Genomic DNA, 15,290 nt, shown 5'->3' on the forward strand with positions numbered 1-15,290 from the left:
ATAATGGTCAGTATTCATTTAATGATGATTGCTGTTGGAAAGCTTGTTCACAGCATTTTCTTACGCATTTACAATTGAGAACTCATTTCTTTGGGTTTGAATGCATGTCAATTCATTATTCAAACTATTTTTCCATATGGCATCAATAAGATATGAAAGAAAATTTTCATCACCAACATGTTTTTATTCAAGAATTCATTTTCTTCCCACTTGATTTGCAACAAGTCTTTCTTAAACTCTCATCATCATAGCAGATAACATTTTTTCTTTGGATCTAGTTTGTGTTGTAGAAGAACATAAGAAGGCTTAATTCTTCCAATCAGGACAGTCCCACTCAAAAAACATGACTGTTTTTCTTTTTCATTTCTAATGTATATATTACAATAATAGTTGTGGGTTTTTTGTTTGTTTACTTTTTTGTTGTTCACGGTACTCATTAATATAGGTGATTACTTTAAAAAGTTAAGCCATCCTTTTCTAGACAGTTGACTATTAGATTCACGTTAAATCTATACAGCTTTGAAAAAGATCAGCTTTTCTCCAAAATAGCTTAAAATGCTAACTGGTACAATGATTTTATATAAAATTAATACATTTGATATCAAGCTTTTCTGGTTTTGAATGAAGTATCTAACATTCCCTATGTTTCTGCAATGTCTGTATAGTAACTTAAAATTATTAGCTTTGAAGTTGATATTACTTCTATAATGTTGTTTTCTGTTTTTCCCAAAAGCTCAGAACTTGACAAATTGTGTACCTTCAGGATGGCCAAATTTAGGTCTACTGAAGAATTGTCTTCCAGTGTTATCTTTATAACCAATTATTTTCCTGTAGTGTTTCTTTCTCCTCAACGTACTTTTTCTATAGCATAAAAATACCTTCTTGACTATCATTATCTCATAGTTTTCAACACAACTTGTTTCATGTTCTGTTTCATACTTAATAGTCTGTTATGTTGAACTTTGTACTATCATTCTCTTCTTATTTGCCACAGTTTAACCATTTCTTCCATATACATACTATCTTCTGTCCCTCCGAAGATGGCCTAGGATTCTCTGTTTCAGATAGGTGCGTGGTACTTCTTATGGACAATGTCATGAGGTCACTGTTCACTCACGCTCTCTCACTTAGTTTCTCTCTTCTCAGTAATTTAGATTTGAAGCATCTCCCCAAGAAGTGGTGACTGGCCTCTGGTAAAACTTGGGTCACTTTCTTGTTATAAAAGGTCTGGCAGAATAAATAAATAGGAACATCACCTTTGTCTTCTAGCGATGACCTAAAGATGAATCTTTAGAGAGTTCTTTGTTCATGTGGATTTATGATCTGTAAGCTTTATATAATAGTGATAGAGATGTATAACTCAGTGAAAATTTTAGAAAAAAATATAGTCGTAGCCCTAGAGTTCTAGGAATTTAGTCCTAGAGCTTGAGGGAGAGAGAATTGAGGCCTGTCTGTTACTAATCATGAGACCTAAGCAAGTTCATTCTTCTCATTTTTTAAATGAAGATAAGGTGATTTCCTGCTTTTCTCTTGGGTAGCTCTGAGGAATCAAGGGAAAAGTGATATATACATTTACAACAATCTCTGACACTTAGGAAGTATTCAATAAATGATAGCTTTTACTTTTAGCTGACCTGTGGGCTGAAAAGAAAAACAAACGTGAATCTCAAGTAATATCATCAGGGTTTTGAAGGAGTGTGGCAAGCAGGAAGCCCCAAGAGTAGAAACGTGGTTGATCATCTCAAAAAACTAAATGCAAAACATTGATTTGTCATGTTAGGTTATAGCATTTATTCAGGTAGTGCTCAGGAAACAGGGTCAGTTCAAGGTTTACCCTATCTTAAGGAAAATGCAAGTTTCGTCTCAAGTCCAAAAAGCAGGGAAAAGGTCCTTACCAGGAGCTAAAGAAAATAGCTCAGCTAAATTGTAAAGAATGGATTAAGGTGAAATCTGTAAGAAGTACCAGGAAATACCAAAAATAGGAACTATAGGAGAAAAACTGTAAACTATATGGAAAGTAAAATTGGAAGTTTGGAAGAAGATGGATTGTTTTAAACATGTTCTAGCTAAAGGTGTAAACCCCTGTGATATTCAGGGCAACTTCACCAGAGCGGCAGTGTTTTCTTTGTCCTGCGTATTGATTGATTGCAGACTGTGAGAGACATGTATCCCCATGAGCTCTTGTATCCCCAGCACTATGCTAGACACTAAAGATGTAACTATGAACTAATAGAATCTTGGAGTGTGAGGGGACAGGCAGATGGGAGAAGTGATAAGAGGCAAGGGATGAGGTGTGATTCTCAGTGGCATGATCTAGGATAAAGGATCCTCCTTTACGTATTCCCAAACCCCTAGTGTGTGACCAGAGAGTAGGCACTAAAGCCCAGTGGCATGTGTTTGAGTTAAGAAGTGCACTTTTAGGGTATAAATAGATGTTACTAACCATTGCCATGGGTTGTAACGATGAATCTTAAATTCTCAGAGTTTACCCTTCTTTACACATGTCCACACTGGGCTTCAAGAACATCATTTTACTGTGAGGGAGTTGAGTTTTTAAGATTTTGTTTCCCTTTTAAATGATAAAGCTAAAACTTTACCATCGTGTGAACCAGTATGATATGTCCTCACTTATGCTTTAAGAATTTTTGCCTTTTTTCTTCTCTAAACAATTGGAAATAATTTTTCCTACTAGCTGTCCTTTGACTTTTAATATAATTTATTATTTTGTACAAGAGGTGCTACTATATGTAAATAATACCTAACCTAAAATTATACCTGAACCCGATAAGCAGATGATACAGAATGATGGTAGAGACTTTTTATGCTGACTGGTAAGATACAAAATTGGTAACACTCCCTAACACTTAAGAATTTGACTTTTTTAAAAAATTGATTGGTCTTTTTAGGCAGAATGGCTAATGCGGATCTGGTGAAGTATGGTTTGGCTGATGTGGTAGAAAATCCTGGTATCATCACTGATATAGGGATGAAAGCAGTCAATGAAGTTTTTTCCTGTATCAAATATCTGGCAATTTACAATTGCCCTCATCTACACAACCCATACAATTGGATCTCAGGTATTACAGACTTACAAATACAGCTATGTTTTATTGATACTGAAATAATACAATTGTCCTTGTTTTCTATGTGTGATATGATTGCATTCCTAATGTAAACTGTAGGTATTTCGTTTGGATTGTTCATACAAGTTCTGGTAACCTTTGATAACTAGTTGGAAGTGTATTCAATGCCTCTTTAAACTTCTGAAGGTTTCTACCTGGAAATTTATACTCTCCAGGTTGTGGATTCAAGTGCCCTGATTTTTATATGTACTTCTTTGGGCTAGGAATATAAAATTAAGCTTAGTTCATTGCTACCTAGGACTTAGGATAGTGTAGTTATTTTCTCAGAATTATCTTCACAATGGCACATCATCTGAAAGGACAAAGTAGGTATGTATTTTGAACTTTCATTGAGTGACATTAACCTGAGATAAAAATTTCTATTGACTAGAAATCCCAGTCTATTTCAGACCTACCCCTCCAATCTCCTATATGTAGAAGTGTGACTTTTGCACTTGATATTTTTCCCTTATGGTGGGAGTTCATTTTCCTCTCAGAGTAATGTCATCTGTTGTCTTAAAGGCCCTTCTTAAATACCGAAATTTACAAACCATTAAATAAATTGAGAGCCCGAGAAAGTTGTACTTGTGACAAAGCCTCTCACTGACACCTACAGAACAGCCTCCTCTGCTGTTGAGTCACTTGACCGGGATCTGTATCTCCTCACAAAGCTACTATCCAGGCTTGTTTTAGGGCTGGGACCTCTGCTGAGATCACTCATTAATATAGTCATGTCTCATGTGCCAGCAGCAGTTAAATTCTATCCCTGGCCCTGCTGAACCAAGAAGTTACTGGGAAATATGAACTTTAGGGTGTAGCAGGCGTAGATGACTTTAAAAAAATAACATTTATTGGGTTTTTGGTTTGTTTGTTTTCTTAAATACAGAAGAGTATAAAGAAGAAAACAAAAAATGGCCTATAATCCCATCACTCAGAATTCCTGTTAACACTTAAAAAAATAAAAGTAATACATGCACTTGATAAATTTCAAACAGTACAGAAAGGTACAAAATGAAAACTCTCCTCTTCTCAAAGGTAACCATCATCAACAGTTTTTTGTATATTTTTCTGGACAAATTATGCATATTGCAGCATATATATGTGTAGCATTTAAAAATAATTTATATTATACCAAAGGATCTTACTGTGTATACACTGTCCTATAGCTTGTTTTTTGTACTAAGTATAATTTGGAGAGTTTTCCATGTCAGCAAGCATATTAAACTCTCCTTCATTCTTTTGAAATAGCTACATGATGTTCTATTAAATAAATATGCCATAATTTTTTAATTCAGTGTCCTATTGTTGAAAAGCCATGTAGGTTGTTGAGTGGATCACATTTAAATCAGGGCTGATTGGATTCAAATTAATGTTCCCCAGGCCATTTAGTTCTCACAATGGAATTAGGTATGTAAACATCATAATTTAGAATCATCAGGTTTTAGAAGTCATGAAAAAAAGGAAAAGTTATTTAATAAAAAAGGATTTGAAAGTCTTTGTGACCTGTATCAAAATTCATCAGTAATGGGGAAAGTGTTACTTATGTTTTCTCTGGTCATGTCATTTCTTCAACAGACCACTCAAGATGGACTCGATTGGTTGATATCAACCTAGTACGGTGCCATGCTTTGAAGCTGGACTCTTTTGGCCAGTTTATTGAATTGTTACCCAGCCTAGAGTTTATTTCACTGGATCAGATGTTTCGTGAACCACCCAAGGTAAGATACATTTGAGGGAGTTTTTATTTATTTTGATACTCAGGAAAGAAAATAAAAACAGCCTGTGATTTTTTTTTTTTTCTTTTCAACAATATGCCTTTACAGTGTTATAGTCAGACTTTTTACTGCCAGCCTCCGTGAAAGCATAAAGGTTGTAATAATGCATGGCCTCTCATTCTTCTAAATGAGAATTAAGGGTTCTCTGGGGAAGGGTAAGGAAGAAGTAAGTGGAAGCCGTCTCTGTTAGTATATAAACAAAAGGTAAGGTGAGGGTGAGGCTGGAAATTTAAAACAGAAATTATTACGTGGAATAATTCATTGGTGGATTAAATATAATTGGGTTGGTAGATTAAATCTAATTAGGAACCCAAAGTATAAATAAGAATTAAGGATTTATTTGGGGAGTGTTTTACTTTGCTGCTATCTTTCTGTTAAGTTGTATAGCCTGGGAAATCTGAGGTTGCCCAGTTTTACAAAATGTTATTTTCAAACTGCTTAACATATAGAACTTTGTACTGTTAAGGTAATTAAAAACTTAATCCTTCAACCATTTGTGTTCTCTCTTATCAGTTATTAATGGTTACATTCCCACTGTTGAAGCAGTACAATATAATGAGGAAAGCTCAGAATTCGAGGTCAGAATCCTGGTTTCAAATTGCAGCTATACCACTTACTGGCCATGTGCTGTTGGGCAGATCTCTTCTCCTTGTGTGACTCCTCATCTGTAAATTAAGCCAGTAACCCTTTATGTATCTTGAAGTGTTGCAGGCCTTAAATAAGATTTTCTATGTGTATGTGAAAGCATTTCATAAATACGTACTATATAAATATTAGTTCTAATGTAAAGGTGAAATGAAGGGATATTAAAAATGAAGTGATAGATACTAACCCAAATTAATAAACATATGTGTTTTGGTTTTGCCTTAGGGTTGTGCTCGAGTTGGTCTGAGTGCAGGCACAGGAATTGGGGTTTCATCAGCTCTTGTTAGCAACCAGAACTCCAACAATGACGATAATAATGCCCAGAATAACAATGCCAACATCCACGACAACAATCACCATCACCCAGATGACTCAGACGAGGAGAATGACTTTCGGCAAGATCTACAGCCAGGAGAGCAGCAGTTTGCAGCTGACGGTAACCCAGATCTTTTGTGAGCTCCAGATAGAAATGATTTTTACTTTGTATTGTATTTCTGCTTTATCCTGTTCCCTTTTGCCCCTGTTTCAACTTGTCACTTTCCACACTGAGGAAAGTTAGTTGATAAGGAACATGAGGGAGTAGGTGAAATTTTTCTCTTTTCTTGCTTGTTTCAAAACTGTTTTTGTCCACAGACTGTGTAAGAATACTTACAGAATGGGAGGGATTACAGATGCCGGGGAAATTAGGGTAGAGTGGTAACTCTTGAGGTCTGAGACTGAACTTTCAGGATTTAGACAAAGGAGTATCTTTTATTGTCTCCCAGACCAATGGATAGCATGAACATTAAGAGCATTTCTGGATATTTGAAGAACTGAAAGATTAATACCAACCATGAGCTACACATTGGCACCTTTCATGTACCTTTAATCATTAGGTCTTCACTTCCACACAGCAGATTAAGTACATTAGCTAAGAAGGACTATTCTATTTCATTTATGTAATTGTCTGTCCAGTTCGTTAATATATACTGAATACTTGCGGTGTGCCAACCCATGTGTGAAGGTACTCCATCCATCCCTCTGTTGATGAGTGAAGTGATGTAAGATTGTTTTGTTACCAAATTTTCCAGTTTCCCAGTTCACGCTTAGGAACTGGAAAAGGAATCTTTTCTAGCCATCCTTTTGTTGTTCCCCATTTGCCTACTCTTGCACATAGTAATTAATGAGAAATAGGGTACTCCGATACTATGTACCTGCTTTTACAATGAGATGTACTGTGTACAGGGCATGATTTCCTTTAGGGGCACTCTGAGTATACAGTTTTTGACAAAAGAATCATCTGTAGACAATGTCTTCACTTTCTCATCTCACTTGGTCCCTATAGAACTCTCCACTTTGGCTCTTGGCAAAGTCACTAGTGATTGTCTTACTGAATCTGAAGGTCATTTCGTGACTTTCATCTAATTTGACATCTCAGCAGCATTAGACATTTGTTGCCTAGACTTGTACACTCTTGAGACACTTTCTTCTCTTGGCATCTCTGAAACCATTTTGCTGATTTTTCTCCTACTTCATTTTCCTTTGCTTGTAGCACCTCCTGTGTTCCACTTTTGTCCATGATAGCTTTCTCTACACATTTTCACTCAAGCTCAAGGTTTTAGTACCAGCTATATGGTATTAAATCCAAATCTTTATTTCCAGCCTTGACTTTTATACTTTTCTGCAGTAAATGCAGCTGTCTAGCTCTGTACTTTATGTCCATGGTGTACTCTTACGCATTTCAAACCTAGGTAAAATCTTTCCCCAACAATCTCCCTTAAAAATGCAAAAATAAAAGTGCCGAGCCAACAGGTGTTAAGGGAACGAGAGGGCAAGACAGTCACATATTGTCCCTTTGCTTTGTTGTCCTGAGTGCTATGGTACCTAGTACAGGTTACTACCACCATAAAGATCTGCGTGTCAGAGGACATGGACTCTACATGGGAAACTTATAGCAGCTGCCATTCAGAACTACCCAAATCCTGTGAACTCATTTTTGGTTTGAGTTGACACACAGATTATAGACTTCACTAGAAGATTAATTTGCCATAGACTTCTCAGTACAGTGGAGAATACCTGCTATTGTGAAATCACATATTGTTGCAACAAGGACCAAAAAGATACTCAACAACATATTTGATTTAATTCGTATCTGTATTTGATTTAAGAGGGGAAAATGGAACTTACATCTTAATTTGATTTGTAAATATGGTTTCAGAAGATGAGAGATTTGGCATAAAAACCAAATACACAAGATACAGGATAAGCTATTTTGATTTAAGAAGCCATAATTACAATGAAAGGATTCAGCTTCAGCAGTTACCTAGGACTGTTGTCAAGTACAGTATCTTCAAAATGCTGTTTAATCCTGAGAAGCAAAGAATAAATACATAATGTATAAAGCATAATTGTATAAAGCATACGTAAATGCCAGGATTGAAGGATTAAACAACTTCAACAAGAGGAAGCCTAAGAAAACCAGAGGCAATGGCAGCATTTGTAGAGAAAGGAAGATTGATAGAAAACATTAGATTCCACAGGTCATTCAGTTGTATTTGTTATTAAACATGTATACAACACACACAACACACACACACACATATAAGTTAGATTTTCCCCCCACACACACAAAATAAGGAACTAGAAAAAGACTGATCTTTGGTTGAAATAAAGAGAAATACAGGGCTTCATAATAAAAGGGGTAATGGGGAATTATGTTAAACAGTTGACTAATATTGATGGTTCACATCTTCAAGTGAAAATAATAATTTAAAAATTTCTTTGAAATGGGTATTAACATGTTCACTCTTCTTGATATACAATTTGAAGACTTTTCACGTCTGGGCCGGGTGCAGTGCACGTGCCTATAAGCTAAGGAGGTTGAGGCGGAAGGATGGCTTGAGTAGGGAGTTTTCAAGGATGTAGTGAGCTATGATCACACCATTACACTCCAGCCTGGGTGACAGAGGGAGACCTTGAGTCTTAAAACAAATCTTTACATGCATGGGCCTTTACTTGGTTTTGGACCAGCCCCAGAATGAAGCAGCACCCGTCTTAATTGCTCTATTGTATTTAACTTCTTCAGCTTGCATGAGGTAATTTACTATAAAGAGGGGCATTGTATAATTTTAAAAGCTATTTAATTTGTATAAATTAACTCCAACAAAACTATGATTTATTGTTTCACAGTTACTATATTTATCAAAATTTTATAATTTGGCAGGATATTATCTTAAATTTGTACTTTCAGAAGTCTTAGAACTTAGAGTACTCAATTATGAGCTAGTTAGCTGAAAATATAACTTGATTACCTGAATTTTGCAGCATTCTAGAATAAGAATAAATGTTTACAGTTTTTGATGGGGTTTTTTTGTTGTTTGTGGGTTTTTATTTTTTTTTTTGAGATAGAGTCCCACTGTCACTCAGGCTGAAGGGTAGTGGCGTGATCATAGCTCACTGTAGCCTCAAACTCCTGGGTTCAAGTGATCCTTCCACCTCAGCCTCCTGAGTAGCTGGGACTACAAATGCGTGACACCACTCTCAGCTGATTTTTCAAAAAAATTTATGTAGAGATAGGGTCTCACTGAATTGCCCAGTCTGGTCTCAAACTTTTGGCCTCAAGTGATCCTCATGCCTCAGCCTCCCAAAATGCTGGGATTACAGGCATGAGTCAGTCACTGTGCCCCACAATGTTCTTTTTTTTTTTTAACAATTTACATTTGCCTATAAGTATCAAAATTATGCTTCTGTAATTGCTAAAGCATAGTGTCTATTTTTATGTAACTACTTAAGTAATTATAACTTTAAAGCATAGTTTTACCTATACATCATTTAACTAATTTTCTCTCTTGATTTAAAACATACATTCCAGGTACTTAATGCTTTTAAATATGGCATCATGGTGAACCTCTTTTCTCATCCCTCCACCCCAGTTAGCCTAAATTGACTGCCAAGTGAAATTGCTCTGCAGTTTTATTTATGGCAGTGGTTTTTAAACTTGAGTGTGCATCAGAATCACCTGGAGGACTTGTTAAAACACGTTGCTGATTTTTGCCCTCAGAGTTCCAGTTATTTGGTCTGTGTGAGGCCAGATAATATGGTTTTGTTTTTGTTTTTAAATAGAGATGGAATCTCATATATTGCCCAGGCTGTCTCAACTCCTGGGCTCAAGCGATCCAACCAACTCAGCTTCCCAAAATGCTGGGGTTACAGGTGTGAGCCAGTGCTCCAAGCCAATAATTTGATTTTTTTTGTTTGTTTTTTTTCTTGAGACAGAGTCTCACTCTGTCTCCCAGGCTGGAGTACAGTGGCACGATCTTGGCTCACTACAACCTCCACCTCCTGGGTTCAAGCGATTCTCCTGCCTCAGCCTCCCAAGTAGCTGGGACTACAGGCACGTGCCATCACACCCAGCTAATATTTTGTATTTTTAGTACAGATGGGGTTTCACTGTGTTAGCCAGGATGGTCTCGATCTCCTGACCTCACAGTCTGCCCACACTGGCCTCCCAAAGTACTGGGATTATAGGCATGAGCCACCATACCCAGCCAAGAATTTGAATTTTTAGCAAGTACCCAGGTGGTGCTGATGCTGCTGGTCTGGGACTATACTTTGAAAACCACTGATTTTGTAAAATTTTTATTTTTGAAGCCTAAGGGGTTTGCAGTCTGAAAAAAAAACCCAGTAAATGTATTTTGTTTTATACTTTGGGGCAGGTAGTTGTCAACCACTAAATATTATGTCTGATCATAAATTTCTATTAATTTATGCAACAATTTCATTGCATAAAAATTATTTTGTTAAGAGGCATCTTTATAACACTTTTTTTTACAGCTGAAGTAACATTTCAGCTAAACAAAACATTTGGTGAATATTGATACTTGATTATAAGTTAGCATACATATGTATGTATGTATAATATATATGTATACATATATATAACTTTCTGTAAGTTAAAACTGTTCTGAAAAAGATGTACTACCATAATGATAAAATATTTTCCAACAAAGGAAAAAAGTCAAAACCATGAATCATTTGTATCTTCACTAGCCCAGAGGCACCACCATCCAATTTATTTACCAGAGACTAAAATCAAGACATTATGCTTTTTGTCAAAACCAAGAATCATTTGTGTCTTCACTAGCCCAAAGGCACCACAATGCGATTTAATTACCAGAGACTAAAATCAAGACATTATGCTTTACTTCCTAACTGCTCTCCAAGACATTGAGTCATTTACCAAATCTTGTTGAATGTCTCTAATACATCTCTCCAGTATGCCTACATCTCTCCTTTCCCATTGTACTACCGCTACATCAGACCTTTCTCTTTTTTTTAACCTAAATGTTTTAATAGCTTTAAAATTGGCCTATTTTCTTACCCAGCTAAAATTAGTTCTTACAGCAGCCAGGGCAGTCTTTTAACAAACCAGACAATATTGATAGCTTACTCAAAACTTTTTAATAGCTTCCCATTGCCTTAGAATAAGATCCAGGTTCTTGAATTGGACCACCAAGTGCTGTATGATCTGGCCTGCCCTCATCTTGTACTACCTCCACCACTACATCATGCTTGAGCATGACAGCTGGCGTCTACCATTGCACTAACTATTGCCTCTTAGAATTCCCTCCGTCCATCTTTTCATGGCTGGCTCCTTCTTGACTTTTAGTTCTTAGCTTAAATGTTAATCTCAGAGATGTCTTTCCTTGCCATCTGATCTTAAGCAGCCACCAGTTTATTCTCTGTCACATCACACTTTTTGTTACATAAGGCATTACTATCTGATGTTTTTATTTTTATTTTTTAAATTTTTTCTTCCCCAACTAGAGTAAGCCATGAGACTAGGGATCTTGAATATCACCACTGTTTTTCAGCTCCAAGGAATACTAACAAATTGTAGTAGACGCTCAGTAAGTATTCAAATGAATGCAAAGAAATAGTTTAAACCACTTTTGGGTATCATATTAAATGTTTGCACAGGCTATTCTGGCAACCTAAAAGCAGTTGCTCAGCAGCTTTGGAAAACCTTATCACGTTAATATTTGAATGTACTTCTTTTCATGCCATTCCCTGCATAAAAACCTTCTAGTGGTTTCCCTCTGCCTACAGCAAACAATTCTAAGCTTTTTAGCAAGGCTTTCTAAGCTTTTAACAATCTGGAGCCCAGGCTACCTTTTTAGCCTTGTTTTTTCTTTTGCATCCCTATCACAACACAGATACTGTTTTTTGTTACCACTGGACCGCTATTCTTCCGAAAAATGTAGCATTCTTCCTGGTATGGTAGTATATGAAATGTTACCTTATTTCAGTGAACCCTTCCTTGACCCAATGAGAGAATTAGTTGCTCCTTGTCTATGTTCCTTTTGCACTTTTGAATTGTTATAGGTCTTAGCAATTATATTCTGACCTTATTTTATGTGTCTAACATCTTTGCCAGAATGTGTGCATCCTCTTTGAGAGCAAGGAGTATAAATTTCCCACCTGCTCGTAGTTTCTGTAGTGTAGTAGGCTCTAGAAACTCCTCAATTTAAATCCTAGCAAACTATTAAAACGTCTAGGCCTCCATTTCCTCAACTGCAAAAATCAGGCTAATAATAATGCTAGCCTGATTGCTATGAGAAATAAATAAGAAAATGTTTCTATAAACATTTAGCATAGAGCCTGCCATAGAGTATGTACACATTAATTACTGCTACTCATAATTGTTAGTCAGTTGAATGAAAGAAGAAAATTGATTGGTTTTTATCATGAAAGATTTCTAGGCAAGGTCATTTCTCATTTTGGCAATGACTGAAATATAGATATTGCAGGCTAGAGCTGGACAGTTATTCAGGGGGAGGTGTGCTATTGTGTATATTTAAAACCAAAGCAATTCCCTCTGTCCCCATGAAATTTCAAACCTCTCCCATATAATTCAGTGACGTTAATCTGAATGGTATCTTTTTGGCTTAATCATATTTTGCCTTGTTTCTTTGTTAACAGTTTGATTTTGTATGAGTTTGATGGGCTTTCTCCACCAAATGTTCCTTTCCCATCTGTGATTTTCTCTCCTGTAGACTGATTAAATACTTCTTAATGTCTGCAGTAACAAGCACAGTATATGCAGTATATGCTATTCTTTCAGGGCAGGCCTAGTAATCTGCGGGACTGTTCAATTCTTAGGGCGGCCACAGTTTTGCCTGCCATTATAGTTCTTTATACTTCTCTTGGTTTTTACTTTGTGTATATTTTTGTTTAAGCATTAAATGAGATGGAAGACATCGTCCAAGAAGATGGAGAGGTGGTGGCCGAGAGTGGAAATAATACTCCAGCTCACAGCCAGGCAATTATTCCTGTGGATGTTGATGAGGAACAAGCAGGTAATCATGTGATCTACCCCACATTCATCATTCTGAAACTGTGGCCTAACTCTAATGAAGTACGTGAGACACCGAGAATGGTTGTTTTCTGACCTTTCAGCTAATGATGTGTTTTATGCTATTGATTACTGAGAACTGTAATACATTGCTGGTATTCTCGTTGCATGTATATATATCTCACTAAAGTTTGTCTTTTATTATTTGTGACTGCAGCAACAACTGCTTTTTCTGTATAGCCACATGTGCGTGTGTGTATCCGTGTATGTGTAGAAAAAGAAAGCACTCAAATTGTTGATGGGAAAATAAATGACCTGATTAAATATTCTGCTTTTGCCCTCCCCTCAATTCAGTTAGAGAGGAGGAGCAGTTGAGAAGTTGACCTGGTTTAGTAAACAGACCAAAACTTAGCCTCTGTTTGCCATTGGCTGACTTAAGACAGGATATAGAGTCGTAGGCCCTTAAAGATTAACTCGCACAGCCTTTCATTTTACAGATGGGAGAATTAATTTTCTTTCAAAAGTTTAAATGATGTGCTCAACACCAGTCAGCCAGTAATCGAGGGATAGAATTGAAATTGAGAAAACTCAAGTTTTCTCATTCCCTGCCTGTTAGAATGCTGCCTTGTCTTTGAATGGAAAATATGCTACCCTGTTTTAAGTGTGTGACAGATGCAGTCACTCATTCAACAAATATTTATTGAGTGCCTACTCTGTGTCAGGCATTGTACAATGTGACAGGAAAAAAGCTAGGTTCCTCGGAGCATACATTTATTGATGGAGCTAATATTAGTCACTTGTCAGAGAGAATTAGGTTATAAGAACTAGGTTTAAAAGCTATACTGCCAAGCAGATAAAACATTTTTTACATAAATACACATATTCAACCAAAAGGTAACATGCATCTAGCCTTCAAAAATATATCTGCTACATCTAATGAGATAGATCCATACTCAAAGAATACAGTCTTGTTTACCAGTCCCATACATTTCTGAATTCATCTTCATTTACTTAACCTTGGCTCATATGTTTGAAAAATTGAGAAAATATGTACTTATTTTTAAAATTATTATCACTGTTATTTAGATTATTTTTAGGATGATTTTATGCTACTCTTTGAAATAGTGAAGATCCTGCAAGGGAATGCTGTATGAGTGTCTATTTTAATTTGCCTTTAGAAATGCATCAAGTTGGTTAGCATATTAATCATACTTAATGTTGACATAATGGTTTAGAGTTAAGTTGCTTTCACAGTATCTTATCCAAGTGTATTATCAGTTAAAATGTGTGCCAGGGGAGGCTGCATAGAGCCACAAAGCATCTCTATTGATTCCAGAGCCCTGGAAACAGTACTTCATATTAGACCCTTTCTTGCACAAAAGGTAACTGTTAGGCCTGTACTTTTTTTTTTTTTAGGACCCAGTGGTCTTCAGCGTGTAGTAAAACCAACCCCAATTACTGTTCATGATTCAGAGAGCGATGATGAAGAAGATAGTCTAGAACTCCAAGAAGTCTGGATTCCTAAGAACGGTACTCGGCGTTACTCTGAACGTGAAGAGAAAACTGGAGAGTCAGTGCAGTCCAGGGAATTGTCAGGTGAGAAATTATGTCTTTCTCTGAACTGTTAATGACAGTCACTATCAGAACTGACACACTTGGCCTTAATATGACAACTTGGGTGCAGTTAACATATATTATGGAATGTGACAGGAAGCAAGAAATGCACTTGCCCAAGTAAGAGGGAAATCTGGGTGGTGCTCTTGTAGGCAATACAACACAACAGTGGTGTGGAATGAGGGCTCAGGGAAGAAAAGAAGGATTCTAAGTCTACAGTGGAGGCTTTAGTTGTGGCATCAGGGTGTCAGAGATTAGTGAGTGAAAAGCCTGTGCCTCATGTAAGGGATGACTACTGAGTCATCCAGAGCAATGAAAAGCAACCATTCACCAGTTGATAATCTGTCCAGTTGTGCTTAATGAGTATTGGTGGCTAGTTTGGTGGTTGAAGGAGTCCTAAAGTATATTTTTATAATCCCTCACGTCCCTTTAAATCTAGGCAACAACCCTCTGCAATGCCTCACCAAGAAACTGTACTTCTCTTAACTTTGAAGTTCATACTTCTTCCTTGTCTTTCCTTCCCTTTTGTTTCTCCGAACCATGTGCTTACCACTTTTGGCAAAGGATATATTTTTTACAAATTGTCCAGTCATTTTTCCTTGGGTACCCTTACTCCTTAATATTTTTGAATGTTCAATACACATTTAACACTGACCCTGAAACATTTATGTAGTACTATTATCTGGAAAGTTTAGTTCTTTGGACTTGGAATAATTTGCTAATCATTGGCTGATTATTCAATTTCTATTTCTTTTAAGAGATTCAGATAACTTTATACTGTGGTTGAAAGAAGGTTTTATG

The 15,290-nt window shown here is 36.5% G+C and overlaps 1 protein-coding gene across 4 annotated transcripts in view; it reads left to right on the forward strand.

Annotated features, from left to right (window-relative positions):
* The window catches only part of FBXO38 (F-box protein 38), a 58,711-nt gene that overhangs the window by 27,942 nt on the left and 15,479 nt on the right, over positions 1 to 15,290 (forward strand). For all 4 annotated transcript variants that reach the window (XM_015141202.3, XM_015141205.3, XM_001104379.4 and 1 more), the window contains exons 10-14: positions 2,907 to 3,077; positions 4,698 to 4,840; positions 5,768 to 5,978; positions 12,760 to 12,879; positions 14,292 to 14,471. In XM_015141202.3, coding sequence (XP_014996688.1) covers positions 2,907 to 3,077; positions 4,698 to 4,840; positions 5,768 to 5,978; positions 12,760 to 12,879; positions 14,292 to 14,471 — 825 coding nt within the window. The remainder of the gene's footprint in view (positions 1 to 2,906; positions 3,078 to 4,697; positions 4,841 to 5,767; positions 5,979 to 12,759; positions 12,880 to 14,291; positions 14,472 to 15,290) is intronic.

The sequence above is a fragment of the Macaca mulatta genome, chromosome 6 (genome assembly GCF_049350105.2).
Source record: "Macaca mulatta isolate MMU2019108-1 chromosome 6, T2T-MMU8v2.0, whole genome shotgun sequence".
In the NCBI taxonomy this organism is placed as follows: Eukaryota; Metazoa; Chordata; class Mammalia; order Primates; family Cercopithecidae; genus Macaca; species Macaca mulatta.